At 40.3% G+C, this 21662-nt stretch overlaps 1 protein-coding gene across 6 annotated transcripts in view; it reads left to right on the forward strand.

The window, feature by feature from the left end:
* The window catches only part of MITF (melanocyte inducing transcription factor), a 221606-nt gene that overhangs the window by 130738 nt on the left and 69206 nt on the right, over positions 1-21662 (forward strand). For 4 of the 6 annotated variants that reach the window (XM_032324904.1, XM_032324921.1, XM_032324937.1 and 1 more), the window contains exon 2: positions 469-718. In XM_032324904.1, coding sequence (XP_032180795.1) covers positions 469-718 — 250 coding nt within the window. The remainder of the gene's footprint in view (positions 1-468; positions 719-21662) is intronic. The other 2 variants (XM_032324912.1, XM_032324928.1) reach the window with 1 other exon arrangement.

A 21662-nucleotide genomic window follows, 5' to 3' on the forward strand; every position in this document is an offset into this window, starting at 1 on the left:
TTATTCCACGTTAGTAAACATCTTCGACATCTTCAAGGAATTTAGATAATGTGTAGGAGTAGTTATTTGGTTAGAGTCAGTTACGAAAAAGCAAATCAAGCAATTTATTTTTAAATGTGGAAATCTGGGTGCCATTAAGACGCACTGCTTCTTGGCACTTCATATGGCGGCGCTATATTTGGTGGTGATGAGTAGTATGTGGTATAAAATGTTAAAAAAAAATTAAGCCGCATGATAAAAATGCCTAGATGCAATCAAGCTGCCTTATTTTAATTCAACTCCTAATGACTTAAATCCTGTCACCTCTTGATTTTCAATTATGTGGAGTACCATTCTGCGACTTGATTATATTCACACAGGATCATTTCATAGTTTGGTGCAATTTAGGATCCCCCCTAAAATGCCGACGAAAGGTCTCATTAGGAAACTAAATGTTGTGCTTTTTGTTTTTTTTTGGTTTTCCCACAGCAGTTCCGAGGAGCATCCTGGGGCCTCCAAGCCTCCGATAAGCTCCTCCAGTATGACATCACGCATCTTGCTACGCCAGCAACTCATGCGTGAGCAAATGCAGGAGCAGGAGCGCAGGGAGCAGCAGCAGAAGCTGCAGGCGGCCCAGTTCATGCAACAGAGAGTGCCTGTGAGTCAGACCCCAGCCATAAACGTCAGCGTGCCCACCACCCTTCCCTCCGCCACCCAGGTGCCGATGGAAGTCCTCAAGGTACGTGAGCGTCACTCTTGTCGGTTGGGCCAAGCCCTCTTCCAGACCAACATTGTCCATTTCCTAGGTGTTTTATTTATCTGAGTGTGTTTTTGGTCAGATTAACCCATCTGAATCCTGTTTGTCTTGTCAATGCCAACTCTACTGACGCTACCTGGCTTTGCATGTTCGAGGAAGGGCGCAGAGTAAATGCGAATGGAGTAGTAGCCCTCACTAAGCGGGGGCAGAGAGTCGATGTTGCATGAGAAACAGCAGGTAGGAATAGGCATCGGTTGTAATGATACCTTTCCATTTTTTCGTTGGGAGAATTTCAAAATGTACATGTTACCTGAAATGAATCTCATCTAATAATGTATTTTTCCCCCCTCCATACATTCCATGGCGAGCCTTTTAATTTTCTTCTTTATTTAGTAAGTAAGCTTGGCTGTAGAATCTGACTGGTTTAGAAAGTCTCTTCTGGGATAAAACTGTAGGAGAGCTTTCTTCACTTTAATAACCAGAATGCATAATCCTTTAACTGAAGTGGTCTGTTTGGGGCTCTTTGATTTCTTGCTAGAGTAGAAACTGCAGGAGCTTGTTAACATCATTCTATCAGGGACATATAGCTTCCTAATTACTGGGGAAAACTGTAACAAGTCTAAGAATAGAATTCCATCTCACACATGCCCTCCACCTCACGTTGGCCACGCTCCTTGTTTAAAGATAAACATTCCAACTCTTAAATATGACGGAGGCAAGGAAAGCTAAAAGGAAAGTAAGGGAACTTCCTTACTTAAAAGAACATTTTTTAAACCCATTCACCCAATTGATTCATTCGAAAGAGTTCCAAGTGTTAGTGTTCATTAAACAATGTGAACTTTACACTCTGGTGATTCATTGTTGGTCTTCGCACTCATTCGTGTGCTCAGATAAAAAACATCTCCCACTATTTAACGTTTACAATGAAAGTAAATAGAGGGGTGATGTGTTATAACTGGAAGCAATATATCATTCTTACCAGGAAGTAGCAAAGATTCTTGAAAAACAAATTTAAAGTCAATTGTTTTTTATTTGCAAAGACCCTATTAAGATGTAGTGATGAAATAATGAAGCTCTTTCATGAAGAAAACAAGCAGAAATTTGGTGAGGGCAAAAGAGATCCAAACAGTTGAGCATAAAATATTACTCTGATGCAGTTGAAGTTCTAGATATTGCCGCAATTAATGGCTATTTTGTTCCCCTCCCCACTGCCCCCATAAAGACAAATTTTCTTTTGGGACTAGACTATACATTAAATCTTTCCGTTCTGCTTGGGTGAAAATTGACAAAAACTAAGTTTTTATAATTAAGATTTACGTTGTCTGGTGTTCACAGGAATCACAATTGTTTTGTCTATGTCTTTTAAAGTTAGATGAATTTAAAGTTATATGAATTAAATTATAATCAAATGTGGAGAAATATGTCTGTTTTATTCACCGTAATAGTCTACTTTTTAAATCTGAAGGATACATAGTAGAAGAGATGACATGGATTTGTGCTAGTAGTGGTTTGTGTCCAATTCAAAGGTAATGTTTCGTATTGTATTAAAGTATATTACTTGCAAACAGTATTTCTATTCAGGCAATTACATGTGATGGTGCGGAAATCACCCATATGCAAATGCATTGAAATACCGTTTTTGTATCTTCTTAAAAATGAACATCATTCCTAAATGTTTCTATTACTTAAAATGTTATTTTGAAAATGCTTAGAATGAAAACCTATACTATGTGGTTTGTATAATACACCCATTTTTCCTTATATGTTGCTGTGTCCTGGTAACGGTGACTGGAGCTACAACCTTCAAGTTAGGTATCACAGAAAAATGCCAAAGTTGAAGCACAAATAAAGTTATTACAAGTAGAAGTCCCAATCTAACTAAAAATGAGCAATTGGTATATCTGTGTTTCAGGCTGGATATAGTTTCTTTGACTTGTACATTTTTATATTTCAGTGTATAGTATAAAGTAGTGATATCATATTTAAAAAGTTGGGTTAGCACTGCGGATGGGTTTGATAGTTATTTAGACAAATTGTAGTGCCCTTTGATAAAAGACCAAGTAAAATATGTAATTGCCTATGAAATGACATTCTAAGAAATTCAAAAAATATTTTTGAGGATGGTAGTATGTAAGGGATGGCCCCAGATACTTGAGGATTTGTTACTTAAAAATAGTTTACGTATTTTCAAAACTTTTATATATGAAAATATTATTATGAAAGATTTACTATAGAAAGGTAAGTGAGAGAAATGTATTTTTTTCTTTTTCCTCATATGGTTTTTAAAATCATAAGCATAGTTTTGTAAAGTTAAATGGTTAACTTAACTAAACACAGTTAATTTTTTGAGACTTGGACTCTTTCTACAAATATACATTTTTAAGGAATGAGTAATAGCAAGTCTAGTAATTGAGTGCATTATAGTACAGATTATGTTGAACAAATATTTTTTCATAGTGTAGCCTCAATAAATTCTTCATTAAACTTTTAAGATTTAAATTGTCAAAACAGAACATACCTGCTTCTCAGTGGAGGTCGATGTGTATACTCAGCTGTGGTTACAAGTGCTAGAGAATCCTGGTTAAATCTCCCCATCTCCTACTGGTTTTCGAGAACTTGATGGGAGATCACACACGCAAACTCATTACCAACACTTTACTATATCAGTGGGTTGAATGATTTTTGAAAAGCTAACTTCATGTTTTCAGATTAATTCCTTTTTTTGGCAGAGTTAGGCTTTAAAAAAATGGAGCTTTATAAAGCATGTTTAAAAATTGTTGACAGCTTCCTATAAACTTAGGTCCAGTCTTTGGAATTCAGATTAGAGGTTGGAAATACGCATTACTACTTATTCCTCACATTTTCACCATTTAGTCTGTAAATTCACAAAGCTTTGTAGGATTAGCTTCTTGTTTCTATATTTATTTAATTACTTCTTACTGACTCTCATGGTGGGTAATACGGACTGATCAGTCTTACTGCTGTATTTTTAAATATTAGCTATATCGTCTGGGTTTCTTAAAAACAACCTGACTCAATTAGGTATTATAATTAAGGATGCTTTTTATCATAAATTAACCAGCACTTAGTGTACATAATGCGTTGTTCATCACAGCGAACACACCTCATATTTCAAATTATGAATTGACAAAAAAAATCATTAAGGACCATTAGTGGAAGCAGTTTCTTCCACAGGTGGGTTTTGTTGACATGGGAGTCATGCATATCTTAGTTTTGCGATTTGATCTGGCTTCTTTCAAACAAAAGCAGAGGAACCAGGGGTGGACTCTGCAGACGCATGTCAGGTCTCATGGTTAAAGAGGCATCATAGTACCATGCACTGTGTTAAGATCTGCACACACCAGGCATGTGTTCTCACTGTCCCATCTGTAACACGGACTGATTGGAGGAGCGCCTGGTTGCCCTGACCTTGGATTGGCAAGTTCATCAGAATTTTTCCCTTCATTCCCTCCCACAAGAAGGGCTCTGACAGCTCATAACGTGAAAACATTATAGTTTGAAGACATTTCTCTGTTCAGAATTTTGTAGGGAATCACCAAGGTTTTCCCTTCCTTCCTCCATCCCTTTCTTCTCTTCACCTTGGAATTTAAAAATTCAAAGATTTAGGATATTTTAAGTCATTTGCAAGCCTATATTTTAAAAAATTTTTTCCCCTTTTTAAAATCTCAGATAATCCAAGAAGTTGAGCAGATTGCTGCAAAATTTGAAATGGTGCTTGGTGTCCCGTGAAACGTACAAGCAGTTTACCAGGGGCTGCTACATTGTCAACTCAATTTACTTTGGCATTTATTTGGTTGTGTAATAATGTGGCATCCTGTTTAGATAGTTACTCTGGTAGGTCAGGATGGAAGTCTGCTTCCTTGTCACCTTGCTCTACACCGAGATTCCATGAGATTTCACTAGTCAGGGAAAGGTGTGTGACTTATCTGCTGGCCTTTTGTCCATAACTTACGAAGAAGACCTGGTGTAGCATTTTTAAGGCGTTGCTTCTCCTTTAGGTGAATACAGAAACATGAAAAAGGTATGTAGAGTTCCTGGGGGTTGGTGGGTTACAGATTAGCAAAAGGGACTATTTCCATACTCCACTATGCATGTAAATTTTGTTCCTGATTTATTGAGCCAGGAATACAGAACCTTATGAGCATGATGGTGGCTACAAGAAGCAGGAACAGGTGCGGGGGTCTCAGATAGGCTCACATTGTTCCTCTTAGTTACGAAATCTGTTGCTACAGGTGCTTTCCCCAAAAGAAAGGACATCTGAGAATTCTGTTACCATAGTCTGGGCCATCACATATTTATTCTTGTTCATCTGTGGTCCATCATGTATTTTTGTCACTAGATGGTGTGCCATAGACATTCTGTGAGCCCGATTTCAGAACTGTTTATAAACTTTGGAGTCCTTTCATTTTTGGATCAGACTTGGTGTCCTTCTTTGTGGGGGGACAAGCAGATTCCAGGTTCCAACAACTTCTCATCCTCCCAGAGACCTCATTTCCCTATGGGGTCTTTGAGTCTTCTGTTTGTATCATTTTGATATGCTCATCGTGACACATAAGGTAAATTTTTTTCTCTTCAAAACTCATTTTTATTGATTTTTAAAAATCATAGACCACGTTTGTTAACATGGAACCAATTTTAACAGCGGGGAAGAAAAATCCAGCTGGAAACTCTCCCTTCTTCCCTCCCTCTCATCGCTTGCATCCCTCAAGCTCCCTGGAAGGAGCTGCTCTCAGCAGTTTAGGGTACGACCTCCCTGACCACTGCTGTTTTCCCAGCCCACAGTTGCCTTTTGTGGGAGCGAGGGCTGAAGAAATATATTAGGCAGTTTTGATCTGTAGTCATAAACCCTGCCTTTCTCTTTGTTCACATTTATAAACAGAACAAAAGAAACAGTTTCTTCTGGGATTCTCTCTACTTTGAGACTCTTGCTTCAAACTTTTCTTCCTAAAGCAGAGTGGGGACTTCTTCCTCTGTGCTGGGAAGCAGTTAGATTGGCTCCGGGGACGCAGGTGTGTGCTAGCTTCCATGGGCACTGACTGACAGACCGTTTGCCTCCCATGCTGCCTTACAAACCCCTGTGGGTAAGAATTTAGTCATCTCGGGACTGGCGCAGGGAGCGGCTCCATTGGCTTCTCTTAGATTGGTAAAATCAAACTTAACACGGTAAGTAGTGTAAGAATACCTGTAAATGTACATTGATTGATTTTAGATACTGTTTTCTGTCTGCACTGCTTTCAGTGACTAGGAACCAGTGATGATATGCTGACTGAAGAGCGTCATCTCTGCTCAGCTTTGTAGGCTTCGTCCGCTTAAATGGGTGGGCCCATGGGGAGCCACTACCTAAAACAAAATATTTAGTCTTTATGCAGCTGAGTGTATGAATTAATTCCACTTTTCTGAAAACATTGAAACATCAGCTCTAATCACCTGTTCACCTGGTAATATTAGCACAGAATGTAAGTAGTTTCTCTTCCTGTGACCACAAGGCCCTTTTTATGTGACTGAGGAAACAGTAGAATCTGGGTGATTTGATTTCCTTAAGTTGTAGATGGGTCAGATACACTCAGTGGACACCTGGACCATGCAGGTTTGGGAGGGACACCTTCTCTTTAGGCACAAGGATCTTTGTCATCTTGAGCTACCAAAGTCCTCTTGTAGGTTTGTGTGCACAGGTGCCTGCTCAGCTCCTTCTCTTTCTGCTGTTATAAGAAGCCATGCTGACAGGTGTGTGTCTGTTCATTGACACAGTTCTCCTCATTCAGGACTAGTGGAGGCTAGGGTAGCATCTTATGGAGAATAGTGATGTAGGGGTCTAGGAGTGGGGTCTGAATATTGAAGTAGGCTTTTAAAATTTGGCTCTGTAGAGTGTGTGCTGCCAACAAGAATGATATTGCCGCCAGTTGGGCAAGGGGCCAATTTTGGTCTTTGGAGGGCAAAAAATCATAGATGTTACAGTGGTTTGGGCTTCTAAGGAGCCTTCGTATACCAAGTTTAGGTGCCTCTTAAAATTTCATGGGTGTGGGATTTAGGAGAGGCAATTTGGGGGAAAAAAAAATGCCTAAAAAGTCTCCTTGCTGTGGAGGTGGTGGTGGTGATGATGAAAAAAAGTCTTGAGAAATATGCCCGTAGAGTGCTCAGCACTTTCCTCAATTCCTCTCTTTGTTTAGAGAACACTTAGCAAGGCTCTTGTCGGTGGGACTCCGACATTCCAGCCAGTCTGTGTCTCCCTAGGAGGGCAGTTAGGGTGTTGGTCATGGTTGGCATGTCCAGCTCCGGGCAGTTAGCATTCGCATCCCCATGTCACAGATGTGGGAACTGAGGCAAAGGGTAAGCAGCTCATCCAAAGTCGAGGAAGCAGGTGGTACAGTCAGGAAACGAACCTGCTCAGTTAGCACTCCATGGCTCAGGTTGTTTAACCACTAGTGGTAGTACCTCTCTTAGAGTAAATGGCCTGGGAAGCTTCAGGAGGGAGAAGTAGTATTGTTACTCTCTAGAGTGACATCGTAACCTAGGGCCTGCAGCAGATGTTTGTTGCACAGCTTCAGGCCACAGATTAAAATTTTAATAAGAATTATTGGTGGAGGGGTGCCCGGCCAGTAGGGGTACCAGCCAGTACAGCGTCGGTAGAGCATGCATCTCTTGATCTCTTGGGTTCGTGAGTTCGAGCCTCACACTGGGGGTAGAGTTTACTTAATAAAATAAATAAATAAGTAAATTAAAAAAAATGACTGGTGTAAATGCAGTACTGGCTAAAGTAACTTGGAGGAGGAAAGACAGTGACTTTGCAGACATCGATTATTGGCTGGTAGGCTAAATACGTCCTATTCTATATCTGATTTATTCCTCTAGCAACCCTACGGGCTTGATGGGGTAAGTTCTGTCTTCCAGATGAGGAAACTGAGGCACTCCTGTCATGCAGGCTCCACACCCTACTCTGTTACTTATAACCATATCCCCTGTGGTTTTCTACAGAGTTCAAGGACATACTGTAAACATTTCTAAGGAATCCCCAGTAACAGAGTGTGTTAGCACAAAGTGGGAGGTTAGAAACTATAGAGGAATTTTATGGGTTTAATGGAAGGATACATGATCTGAAGCATTTAGGATTATTATGGGGCCATCTATATTGAATAATTAGAGTGGGTCCCTGAGTCTCCATGATTTGCCAGATAAAAGATCGGAATATGTTCTTACTTCATAAAAGACCACCTGGCCACAGTGACCATAGTGGCAAGGTTTGGTTTAGTTATAGTATCATTATTGATTAATGTAGCACTACAGTGAAAGTTTCTGTGACAGCATCCAGAAATCGTAACTCAGGATCGCTTATGTTCTAAGGATCCTGTTGGCTCAGGCTGTCCCAATTCATGTCCTTTATAGCTGTGTACATTTTAATAATGTATTTGTTTTGCAGCAAATTGCTTTTGAAACACTGATTTCAATGGACTCACACACATCTTTTAATAGGAATCTTTTCCTAATAAAACAAGATGGGATCAGGAGGGAGACAAACCATAAGAGACTTTTAATCTCACAAAACAAACTGAGGGTTGCCTGGGGGAGGGGGATAGGGATAGGGTGGCTGGGTTATGGACATTGGGGAAGGTATGTACTGTGGTGAGTGCTGTGAAGTGTGTAAACCTGGCGATTCACAGACCTGTACCCCTGATGCTAATAATACATTATATGTTAATAAAAAATAAAAATAAAATAGGAATCTTTTCCTACAATTATGGTTGCATTATTGTTTTCTTACCCTGCCCCCCTGCAGTATTAATAGCTTTTGCTATATTTTAGCACCTAAAACTGGAGCTTCATTTCTGATTGCTTTTCTGTTGGCTTTCAAGCGGATTTTAAGTGAATAGTGTCAGCTGTACTAATTCTTACATCACTCTACAAAAAGGTCACAAGTCCTCTTCATGAATGTTTCCTACTCATTCCCAACAATGAGGGGAAGGGCTTCGATTTGAAAGACCACCTTCTATAAATACGCCCTTGAACAACAGAGATTGTGGACACGAGTAAGCACAATCTAATTTTACCATTGCCCTACTAAAATAAGTGGGTGGGACCTGTGTTTAAAATTATGTAAATCAGCACTGTGGCTTTATGCAAGGGTATAACTGCAATCAGGACTAGAATATTAGCTCTTGTCCTGAATATGTCTCTTTTTATTGAGTTCTTTGGATATCACCTTGAACTTTAAGGACACTGTAGTTCCTGACAATACACTAGTCTTTCAGACCTTGTTTATGAAGTTGGATGTTTTGCATATTAATTTATAATTTTGCACAAATGAGATGACTCAAAACTGGAGCATATAAAGCAGATGAAGTTGGAGGATGCCAGAGATTTATTTTGCGAAAAAGAATCATTTTAACCATTCTTTTAAAAACTAATGTTTTAGTAAAGGGTCTGGATGAATCTGTACCAAATGTACAGATGTACAGATGTACAAATGTACAAGCGTACACCTCTGGAACAGGTTTTGGGATTGGAGGTGGTGGTGGTGAGAGGCTTTATTTTTTTTTTTATTAGAAGAGTGTGTGCATATATTCTTAATGTAAAGTGAGTGTCTCCAGTGCCTTTTATTCAGGATTCTTGACAAAGTTCTCTTCGCCCACAGCTTTCCAAGCAGTAGAGTTGGTCTGTCAAGTGAGTTGGCTAGACTTCCACACATCACACACCTCTCATGGCCTTTCCCGCAGGAGAGATCGCAAGGTGTACAGGTCCTGGAAATTAAACATGAAGAAAAGGATTTGAATCACCAGGTTGTGAATAATTTTCAAAAGTAGTTAAGAGGCCCAACATGAAAAGCGAAATTCAGATTTCTGCTACCTTATCACCAGGCATAGCTTTGTTGTAATCTCCCCTGTTGGCCCTGAGTTTTGTATAATTAAAATTTAGGAGCTAGAAATTTTGTTGAGACTTAATTAGAAGCGACAAACCAGAGACATTCCTGCTGGTTAGGAAGGGCTTAAGAAATTCTTATTGGCTAAATTACAAATATGTAACATTTTTTTCTGAGCACTGCATGGTAGTTCAGACTGCCTAAAGGTGACAAGATTAGCTCTGTTTTTCTAGTGAAGTAGTAAAAATTAGATTAATAAGTACCAGGCAAAGAACCTTTTCTTTTTTTTTGAAAGAAATCTTACCTTGAGTACTTCTGGCTGTGGAGATCGGTGCCTTAATTAGCCACATGTTCTTTTTACCTCCTGGGAAATAAGTATGGGATAAAACTGGGGATCAAGACGTAGACGCACATTGACTTAGCACACGCCGCTAAGTAATTCATCAAGGAATGTTGGTAATTAGTCCTGCCTCTTTCAACTCTTGGCTTATTTCATAAAACCAGTTGATTTAAAATAATGCCTGCTGATTTATTACCAACACGTTTCAAGCCTGAGAGTTGGCTCTTAAACAAAAGCGATATTGTGCAGTGATGGAAATGCGCCCTCTTGTTTTTGTGTTTTTACAAATTCTGAAGGGCCATTTATAGGCCTCTGTTAACTTTGTTGTGTTTGCTTTTGCCCCATTCAGCATTTTACTGGGTTTTCTTTTGTCTCTTGGTGAAGAGAAAGGGGGAGCAAATTAGGGGAAAAAAAAAAAAATTCCAGGCTCTTGGAGGTCTTGGATGTGAGGTGCTTGTCAAAGTGTATTGGCTCAGGGTGGTTTGATGGAATTTAATTGGAATCCCTCGTCTGGTAAGACGGGCTGTAGTAATGGCCTTTGCTCCTCCTGCATTGTTAAGTGTTTGGTGATATTTATGACAGGCAGGTTAATCTGAAAAGATGGCATTTATGAGAAGTACAGCACCTTGTGACTTCAGCCCTGTAGTCTTGGGATCCATACAATGTAGTAAATTACTATTTGGAAGCTAAGTTTCCATTCGTGCCGACTGCTCTGCTCCTTCATGCTTTGGGATGCGATCATAATCAGCTTCCCTGTTGAAAACCTAGGATTAGCTTGGCTCCAACACTTAACTGGGTGACTGGGCAAGTTTACTATTCTCTCTGGGCCTCAGTGACCTCATCTGTGAAATGGAGATCTTAGTACCTCCTCTGGAGAAGTTTTTGTGAGAATTAAATGAGATCGTACACTGAAACTGGTGTTGCCCACTAGACACAGAATGGGAGCCATGTATGGCAATTTAAGTTTCCTTGTAGTCACATTAAACACAGTGAAAAGAAATAGAGAAAAGCAATTTAATAATGTATTTTATTTAACCCAGTATATCCCAGCTATTATCATTTCAGGATATCACCAATATAAAAATTGTTAACAAGATCTTTTCATTCTTTTTATTTTTCATATTTCATGCTAGGTTCATACTAGGTTTTTTCATACCAAGTCTTCAAATTGAGTGTGCATTTTCCCTCTGTCAATACATTTCAGTTTGAGGCTAAACTTTCATCAGAATTACTCAGTCTGTGTTTAACTTCTCTGAGGTTTACGGTTGAAAAAGTAGATTCATATACCCAAGTTTTCTTACATTAAATAAACATATTTAACAGATTTCTGATAACTAAATTGCATATACATCTTTAAATTTGGATTTAAATGAAATAAAAGTAAAAAATTCATTTTTTCATCACACTAGCCACATTTCCAGCACTATCAGTGTGGCTTCTGTGTTAGCACGGACCCAAAGCATTTAACACAGCGTCAGGTAGGTGGAAAGTGCTCAGTAAAAGATTCTGCCTTATTTTCGTTGACAATGAATGATACAATAATTTCTAGTTACTAATTACCAAAATACAGTAATTAATATCATCTCCACATTGACATCTTTCTATGCCGCCATGACACCTGCCCAGTAAAATTGGTTCCTCGCATCCTCCCTCCCCACCAAAGAGACCCTAAAAAATTCAATCATTATTTTCCTTCTTGCAATCCTTGGAGCCCAGGTTGGCTGACATACCTCATGTATGGTTGATATTTTATGTCAAAAACAGCCTCTCAGAGTAAGGCACAGTGAAGAGTCACCGTTGGTGACGTGGCGCTTGGACCTTTCTCTGCCAACAGCCTTCCATTCAGGCCTGAGCCCAGTAACAAATCTTGACTTGTGAGTCACACGTCTTATTTGTGCTTTCAACCTGATTTCTTTTCAAACCTCCATGTGTCACACTTACCTAGCGCCTGTCTAGCATGTTCAAGATGTCTCAAACCCCAGGAATATTTAAGCATTTTAACATTGATAAAATGTTCTTGATGCAGAAGAAGACTTTGAAGTAAAAGGAGTTTGGTTAATCCTAGAATTAACTAATGTACTATATATTCGTTAGTAGCTAAATTAACATGTAGGTTATTGAAAACTAGTTTTTTTGGTGGGATTTTCTACATGATTTCTGTCCATGCTCCTGTTGCTAAGGCAGCTTTTTCTCCATTAACTTGCAGTATATTTTTAGGCATTTTCAACACAGCTAATAATTCAATGAAACCATTTTTCTTCCTTTTCTTATTCATTGGGAACCCAAGTTTTCTGTTTTGATACCAGTTTTGACCATTTGTTAAACCAGAAATAATACACCTAAAATGATAATTTATCTTTTATTAGATACCTTGTTATTCCTAATGCGAACAATGAGTTGATTATACTGGAATTAAACTGTGTTCGAGAGATTTAATTTGTTCTTTATATAATACTAAAAGCCTACAAAGTAACATTCTTGTTCAATTACAACAAGCACGAAAGTCAAGAGAGCAAAAATATTAACCATGCTGTGACTTCCAGAAAGAAAAATCATTGTGTTGTTAGATTTTATGATTGCCTTAGCTTGGAGTTATATATTTTCTCAATGTTTATTACTTATTTTATTATCATCTTCATGTAAGTTAATAAACACATAAGCCATTATAAAGTTGCTTTCAATTTTCCTAATAGCATTCCAGGTTTATATTAAAATCATATACCTCAAGAATTTTTCAACTCATTAATTGGCATAATATTTATAGAATTAATAATTTAGGTTTAAGAGTATGGGTCATTGTGACCATTTTTATGGACACTTAAGACCACCAATATCTCATAGACAGGAGAAAATCCATAACATTCTGGAAGGACATTTAATCTTGACGTAAAAATTTTATTCAGTTTGACGTGAAGCTAATGTGTGTAGAACTTAACCCTAAATGGTGTTTCTGGAAGAATATTCTGTAACTTGGTGGCTCTCAATGTGTGGCCAGGGGACCTGCAATGCAGAGGCCCTGCAATGCCCAGGAGCTCTTTAGAAACACAAATTCCTTGAGTCCATTCCAAACCTGTCAAGCCAGAAGTTCTGAGGGTGGGGCTGTTAATCTCTGTTGTAGCCAGTCCTCTGGAAAGTTCTAATGCCATGCTCAGGTTTGAAATTCACTGTTGTGGAAGTCTGGAAGTTAGTTTGTAAGAAACCTGAGGAAAATTGGGAAATGCTAGTACAAATAAAGTCAACCAAGTTTCTTTCCCGTAGGGCTTCTTAGATCTATGGTAAATACGTAAGGAGTTGTGGCAACTTTCCAAGAGTGGTATAATAGGTAGGCACTTACTTGAGAAGAGAGGGGAGGAGGAAGGCAAGCAAAGTAGATGTTGCTTTCAGGTAAAATAGATAAGTAGAAGTTGTGAAATAGGGACGCCTGGGTGGCTTAGTAGGTTAAGTGTCTGACTCTTGATTTTGGCTGAGGTCATGATCTCAGGGTCCTGAGATCGAGCCCTGTTGTCGGGCTCTGTGCTGGATGTGGAGCCTGCTTAAGATCCTTTTTCTCCCTCTCCCTCTCCCCCCACCCCTTGCGCATGCATGTATGCTCTCTTTCTCAAAAAAAAAAAAAAAAATAGAGCGAGAGAGCGAGAGAAGTTGCAAAATATCCAGTGATCCAGTGGCTCTAAAGGGCCACTTTAGAGCCACCTGTATGTGGGGTACATCCCATTATATGCATATACTTGTGCAAAGTTGTTAAAAATAGATTAATCCTGTAAAATCCCTCAGATATGAGAAATAAGAAATTCTAAAATTATACAGTGGTTTCTACTTTAAGTTACAGAAACCACTATGCTTTTGGAGGAGCTCTGAAGGGTCAATAAATCCACTGTCCACAATCTGTACCCCAAAGTTCATAACAGCAATGGCCACAGTCGCCAAACGGTGGAAAGAACGATGCCCTTCAGCGGACGAATGGATAAGGAAGATGTGGTCCATATACACTATGGAGTATTATGCCTCCGTCAGAAAGGATGAATATCCAACTTTTGTAGCAACATGGATGGGACTGGAAGAGATTATGCTGAGTGAAATCAGTCAAGCAGAGAGAGTTGATTATCATATGGTTTCACTTACTTGTGGAGCATAAGAAATAACACGGAGGACATGAGGAGATGGAGAGGAGAAGGAAGTAGGGGGAAATTGGAGGGGGAGACGAACCATGAGAGACTATGGACCCTGAAAAACAATCTGAGGGTTTTGAAGGGGCAGCAGGTGGGAGGTCGGGTGAGCCTGGTGGTGGGTATTATGGAGGGCATGTGTTGCATGGAGCACTGGGTGTGGTGCATAAACAATGAATTCTGGTACACTGAAAAGAAATAAAAAAAAATTCATAAACAATGAATTCTGGTACACTGAAAAGAAATAAAAAAAAGAAATAAAAAAAATAATAAAAAAAAATCCCCCGTCCACAGGTACATGGCAACTAAATTTATATCTCACTTGCATACATACCGTACATTGCTCCTTCAAGTAAATGTTGACGCTGCTGTGTGAACCAAGTCCAAATTGATAAAAGCACCATGGAATTCATTTTTCCCTTACTTCTATTCATTTTTTTAACAAAAATGAAAAGCTCAGTTTCTAATTAAATGGGGGGCCTTAAGGTATTTGACTTTTAAGAAAGGTTAAGGGTTGTTTCTTTTTAAGAAACATTAACTATCAACTGTTACTTAAATTCTGCTTTTGGAAACTACATTCCTTTTGTCAAATTGGATTTAGTTAAGTGGTAACACAGAATGGCCTTTCAGAGTCCAAGGGACCCTAACATGTATAATTTCACAAGAAGCAGGCCCTTGATGGGTCAGACATGACATCAAAGGTCTTTACTGACGTGACCATGGTCTTGGCTTTGCCTTTCACACTGGAGCATTGACATCAACAGAAAGTGTTTTTCTTTCTTTTTTCTTTTCCAGTATTAGTTTTCTGCCTGAAGGCAGTATAGGCAGTGCATGTGGCCAACTTGCCCTCTGGTTGGAATAAAACAAAGGTTCATTTTTGGAAACTCCGCAGGAAAGACCAACTCGTTCTGATGCTTGGAGTTCTTGACTTGTACAACCAGAGTGTGGACCTAAGTCCAGCCTTCAGAGAGGCCTGGCTCACACAGGAGCCATCAGGTGCCCTTTGTTTCCACCGGAAGATAAAGATTGTGTTCTTATCTTCCTCCTACTAGAGGAGGAAATCAGAAACAACCCTAAAATGCCCCCTGGCAAATTTCTGCACCAAAAATTTGCTTTTCTAGTGGAGTTACCATTTTTCAATTAAAAATCACTCAAAGAACTCCTTTCTAAAGGTGTTTGATTATGTGCTGTTCCCCTTCTCACCTGGAAAGACATGGGATCCCAAGTCAGATCGGCAGTGTCCAGATCCTTTCTGAACCACAGTTCCCTTGTCTCTATGACAAGGTTAATAGAAGTCCCTCATTCATAGGGTTACTGTGAGAAGCCAGTGACATGATGCTTGCAAAGCACTTAGCTTTGTACCTGGCACAGGACTTGTTACTGCTGATCACTGTCGTTTCCGTTTCACCCAGGGACACACACCACGTCCACAGTGACTCAGCCACGTAATAGGTGCTTGAGAGATGATTAGAGGTTAATGCTTTGGCAAAAGACAAGGAAAGTTGATTCTACATACAAATTGGAATTAATTTCTCCGGCCGTCTATGGGATGTATAAAGATCCTTATAACTGGTAACTCCTCAATGAGGTTTCTGCAGCAAGGAATTTTTAGTATTGAAAATCATTTGGTGATGCTGGTTCGCTTCACAGTGACTTTTTCTTGGAGGGGAAAGATCGTGGGATGCTTGGCTCAGTTTTTCAATCTCTCCTCCCCCCAAATTACTTTACATCCATTACTTTAAATACTTTAAAAATATATATATTTATTTATTTATTTCAGAGAGAGACAGAGATAATGAGAGAGAGCACACAAGTGAGGAAGAGAGGGAGAAGCAGGCTCTTTGCTGAGCAGGGAGCCTGATGTGGGGCTCGATCCCAGGACCTGAGCCGAAGGCATATACTTAACCCACTGAGCCACCCAGGTGCCCCCCCCCCCATTACTTTAAATTCTTAGAAACTGTTTTGATGATTGACAGTAAAGATTAAATCTTTTCTTTTGGAAAATCCTGGGGAAACTGGTATACACACGGGAGCTAGATTTAAATAAAATTAGTAGGTATCAGGCTATCAAAATTGCTCCTTGATTCTGAGTTTAAACTTTCACTTACAAGCTGAGGATTTAGCAGTTTTGGTTCTGGTTAAATATAAGTGACCATCCATAATTTTATGAACTGTTCACTTTTGAAGGCATTCCTATATTTAGGTAAGTAGAGGTTCAAAACATTTAATCACCGCATCTCATCCATAAGCCCTAGTACCTGATTTATGGAGCCAGTCAACTGGTGGAAACCAGCTTCTGTGTTCAGAAGATTTTTGTTGCTAATCAGATGTCATAATTATTTTTTTCTAGTATCCAGGTCTTTTGACTCACATGCCTTGGGTTTACCTGACTTCTTCCTTACATGATACAACCTATTTTTTCTTGTCTAAGATCCTGCTGTCCTAACCACATCTCTTAAAATTCAGATAAAATTTTAGTCTTCCCTTTTTATTTTTTTTCCTTTTGGAAACATGTGTCACCTTGAGTGTTCTGCCCTCAACACTAGCTTACTCACTGACCTTCATTTTTTGCTATTACACCATTTATCTTATTTCCATGATATGTATTATCTTGAGATAAGACCAATTGCCATTGTCTTCAGCCAAACTTACAGTATTTGCTACTTTACAATCAAAGCTACAGCCATGAAATCAAACATCGATCTGTAGTATGACCCTGGGGAAGTTGCCTTCCTGGGCCTCAGTCTCCACATCTGACTCAGACTTGCCTCCTAACACTGGCATTCAGTGATCTGTCCCTTTTTGCTTGAGAAGGGCCCACCTACACATCGCTGGAATTTAATTCATGGTGAGATGAATAGGACAAAGGACTTTGAAAGCCCTTGAAAGAAACATTAGGTTTGGTTTTAGCATGATATACACAGAACAGCTACCGTGACAAAGACCTCAGTGTATATAAGGCTTACAGTTCCACTGTAGTTAAAGTGACCAGTTTCTCCTTGAGGGTGGAGAAAGGGGAGTTGGAAAACCTTCAGATGTTCTATTGTATTATTATTTAGATGTTCTATTATTTTTCCTATGTGTGCTTTACTTCCTATAATAATAAAAACAGTGTCACTGCTGACAAATCACTCACCGTGTCTTAGAGATGTTCCCGAGGGCTTCTGAGTGGAGACTGAGCACAGGTGTGATAGGACCAGACGATGAGCGTGAACCCAGAACTGCCACGAGTTTCTTTGCACAAACGGCTTGAAATCCATTTTAAATCTTTAAATCTCAGGATTACTGACTCTCTAATGTGAAAACTCATTTCTGACATAATTATTTAAAATATTTTATTTTATTTATTTATTTGACAGAGAGAGAAAGAGAAAAGGAGATTGAGGGAGAGTGCAAGCAGTTCCCGGGGAGTGGGAGAGGGAGGAGCGGGCTCCCTGCCAAGCAGGGGGCTGGATGTGGGGGCTCGATTCCAGGACCCTGGGATCATGACCTGAGCTGAAGGCAGAGGCTTAACCCACTGAGCCACCCAGGTGCCTGTCTGACATAATTTGCAGTCGCAGAATGTTCAATAGCTAGCTTTTATTTTCTTCCCTATACTGAGCAGAAAATGAGTGGAGGCTAAGGATGTTTGTTTATGGAGTGTGTGATTCACTTCTATAGATTTATTAATTTTACTTTAGTTTATATATTAATACTGATTTGAATTCTCTTGAGAGAGAAAGAATGGGTATTTTTTCCAGTTTTCTATCAAAGGCTTTACTTTTTCAGTGATACTGCGATTCCTCCTTCCTTCTCTTCTTCTTCCTTAAATGCACAGATCTAGAATTATGCAGCTTGTCTTTGAATCCCAGCTCTGTCTTTAGTAATCTTGGTCTGGTGATCTAATCTCTAGTCTAACTCTCAGCTTCCTTATCTGTAAAATGGGCACAGTATCAGTACACCCCACCCATCCTGTTGCAGTATGTTTCTTTAACGTGCGTACCTCCAGTGTTCTTGGTAAATGAAGAACTTGTGCTGGTGTAACACGGAATTCCTTTGGAATTCATCCTCCACAGCATGTAAATGCTGGGAGCAGCTAAGGGCAAGCTTTATCATAGAGAAAGCCTTAGCCATAGATGAAGACTTTAAAATAGGCAGATTGTCTACCAAGTGTCCGCCTCTCTTGGAGGTTTCGTGAAATCCAGACTCCTGGAACTGCTTGCCTTTCCCACCAGGCTCCACTCTCCGGAGAAGGTGAGTGTGTAGAGGAAGCAGCTGCTAAGATATTTCTCTTTACAGTGACGCAATCACTCACAAAAAAAAGCCATATTCAGGATGAGGTTGTGATTTTTTTAAAAAAAGATTTTATTTCTTTATTTGACAGAGATCACAAGTAGGCAGAGAGAGCGGGGGCGGGGTGGAAGCAGGCTCCTCGCTGAGCAGAGAGTCCGACGCGGGGCTCGATCCCATGATGCTGGGATCGTGACCAGAGCAGAAGGCAGAGACTTAACCCACTGAGCCACCCAGGCACCCCGGGTTGTAATTTTTAAAGAAATGATCTCCATCAGAAGCACTTACCCTCCGTACTCTACCTTTTGAGGGGTGGAAGCAAGAGTCTCAGGGTTTAAAAACCGTCTGTGAAGCTGGCGGCGAATGCCAGTAGAAATTTAACCAGCTCCTGTTGAATTAGGGTTTACTGATTGTTGTTATTCGTGCTCTGGTTACAAAGGTCCAGAAGTTTGGAGAGGTCTGCCTCGAACCTCTTTTCCTATATGCCGCCCTGTTTACAGTGTGTGATTTTGCAAAACGTGACATTTTTCAGGACTGTATAGATGAAGTTAGAGCAGAAACACCTGAATCAACCCCCCAGCTGTGGCCCTTCAGGGAATTAATGTATGTAAAGTACATAGCACAGCTCCTGAGGTGGTTGCCTTTGAGTGGAGGCCTGAAGGACAAGTAGAAGGGACTCAATAAATATTAGCCAGCACTAGGAAAGCCTTCTAACGCTGAAGCCTTCACTTTCCCAGCGCTGGGAGGGCAGTCGGTCTGCCTGGTGGCGAAGCACCCTGAGCCCGCAGACGGACTGCGGTTCCGCCCCCCAAGGTGAGGTGGTTAATGTTGAGTGGAGCCCTGAGGAACAAGGAGACCATGCTAGAAGGATCAGGGAGGGTGGCATGAGGAGAGGAACGAGGCAACCATACCTGCTCTGGTTCTTGGTGTGGAGCAGTGAAATGTGAGATGATAGAAGATGGGGCCGAGAGGGAGTCGGGCGGTGAAGGCGGGGCAGGCGAGCAGCGCCTGTCCCTGTGACCCTGCCGAGCTCGGCTCTGATGGTGTGCATGCTGGGGAGCCCCTGATGGCACATATTTCTATTTGTTTCTCTGGGTTGGTTCATATATTTTCATTTTAGAGAAAAAGAGGGATGTTCGGAGAGATGCTTCTGGGAGCTGGTGGAGGTGGGAGGTTGAGTTTTAGAGGAATATGGTGGGAGGTGGGGAGGCTATCAAAATAATTTGGGGAATAAATTATGAAAGCGTTGACTCCAGAAGTCTTAGAAGACGTAAGTAGAAAGCAGTGGTTAAAACCTTAAGGGGTAAAGTGAGCCGAACCTTGTTAGATAGAAAGGAGAAGGAAGGAAGGGTAATACACTGTGTGCCTTTGACATAGAGGAGAACCGAACGTAGTAGAGGTGAAGACATTGGTCTATACCAGGGCTTGGCAAACAATGTTCACAAGCCATTTTCTGCCTTCTGCCTATTTCTGTGAGGTTTTGTTAGAATACAGGCATGCTCATTCATTTTCAAACGGTCTCTGGCTGCTTTCGCCTTATAGTGGAAGGATGAGTGTGCAACAGAGAACTCAAGGCCCACGAAGCTGAAAACAATTACTTTCTGGATCTTTATAGAAAATACGTTTGTTGACCTCTGGTCTGTGGACATAGGCTTCCAGTCTTTGAGAGTTGAGATGACATCTCGTTTGTTTACCTCTCATCATGAGCATTTTACTCTGTGTCCAATATATGGGAAGGCCTCATAAATAAACTCTTACTGGATTAATGAATAGTGAATGTGAATACTGAATGAGCGAGCAAAGTAGCAAAGTTAAATCTACCTATTTACAGCCTTTAATTTCTGTTCTCATTCTTATAAAGCTATCGAGCAGCAGTTAATATATAAAATGAGTATTTATTAAGTGACACCAACGTTTAGGGTGTTGCTCTTGGTTTGAGGATTTTTATATGCCCTCATGATGCTCACTGCTAATAGAAGACAAATGTTCATCACATAATCACAGAAATGGATACATAATTGCTCTGTTGATGGAGTAGCCAAAAAGAGAGGGGCACAGTGCTAGGGGAGCTAGAGATGGAAGATTCAGTATAAAAAACCAGAGAGGACTTTCCTAGTTATACCTGACCTGCAGTCTGAAGAGTGAGTAGATTTTAATTTGGTGTTGGGATGTGGGAAGAGTATTTTAAGGAGATCCTTGTGCAAAGGCCCTGTGGCAGGTAAAAGCAGGCCAAGGACACAGAGAAAGCTGGCTATGCTGGGGGTGAGACTGGAGAGATGGGCAGGGCTCTTGTGATCAGGATCAGGAGTCCTTGTGCTTCCTGAGCTGAGTCTGAACTTGAGCTACAAGTTTAAGACTTATGAGTAAGTATTTTAATCCAGAGAGTATGGGTTTACCAGATAGAGTGTTGTGAGAGAGGATCTAGGTCTTGGGAAGAACTCTGGAACACACCAGTAGAGGGAAAAACAGAGTATGGAGAAATGGAGAGATACAAAAACTAGGAATGGAATCTGGAGAATCCGTATGGCAGAGAAGTTTTGAGGTGAAAGAACAGCTTGTCAGTTGCAGATACGGCATGTATGTCCAAGAAATTAAGGATTGAAAAGTGTGCATTGGATTATTCCATTGGGAGATCACTGTGACTTTGAAAGAGTAGATTTTGGGTAGTGGAGGAGGAAGGGTAGAGCTGTCAATTTGTCGAATGAGTGAGCAGAGAGGAAACAGAAATAAGTATATATTCATTTACTTATTCAGCAAGTAGTTATTGAACATCTATGGATTAGGGATCCAGTGTTGAGCAAAACCAGACAGGGTCTTTGTTCTGGGGCCTACTGTTAAGTGGGGGTGATGGTGGAGGGGGATGGGTGCTTAATCAAATAATTTTCCCAGTACCACCCAAAAAAGTGAATTAAGGAAAGTGCTATGAAGGAAAGAAAAGGGTTCTGTGAGAATAGGAAGCAAAGGAAAAGGGAGACCCACTTACTACTGGTGGGTTTCTGTCCTAGTACATCAGTGCAGAACAGAGAAGGGTTTCCAAAGATCTCTCTCTCTCTCTCTTAATTAACATATTATGTATTATTTGTTTCAGGGATACAGGTCTGTGAATCATCAGGCTTACACATTTCATAGCACTGACCATAGCACATACCTTCCCAATGTCCATAACTCAGCCACCCCATCCCTACCTCCCCACCCTGCAGCAACCCTCAGTTTGTTTCAGGAGATTGAGAGTCTCTTATGGTTTGTCTACCTCCTGATTACCTCCCTTCCCCCATGACTTCC

The sequence above is a fragment of the Mustela erminea genome, chromosome 1, assembly GCF_009829155.1.
Source record: "Mustela erminea isolate mMusErm1 chromosome 1, mMusErm1.Pri, whole genome shotgun sequence".
Lineage (NCBI taxonomy): Eukaryota > Metazoa > Chordata > Mammalia > Carnivora > Mustelidae > Mustela > Mustela erminea.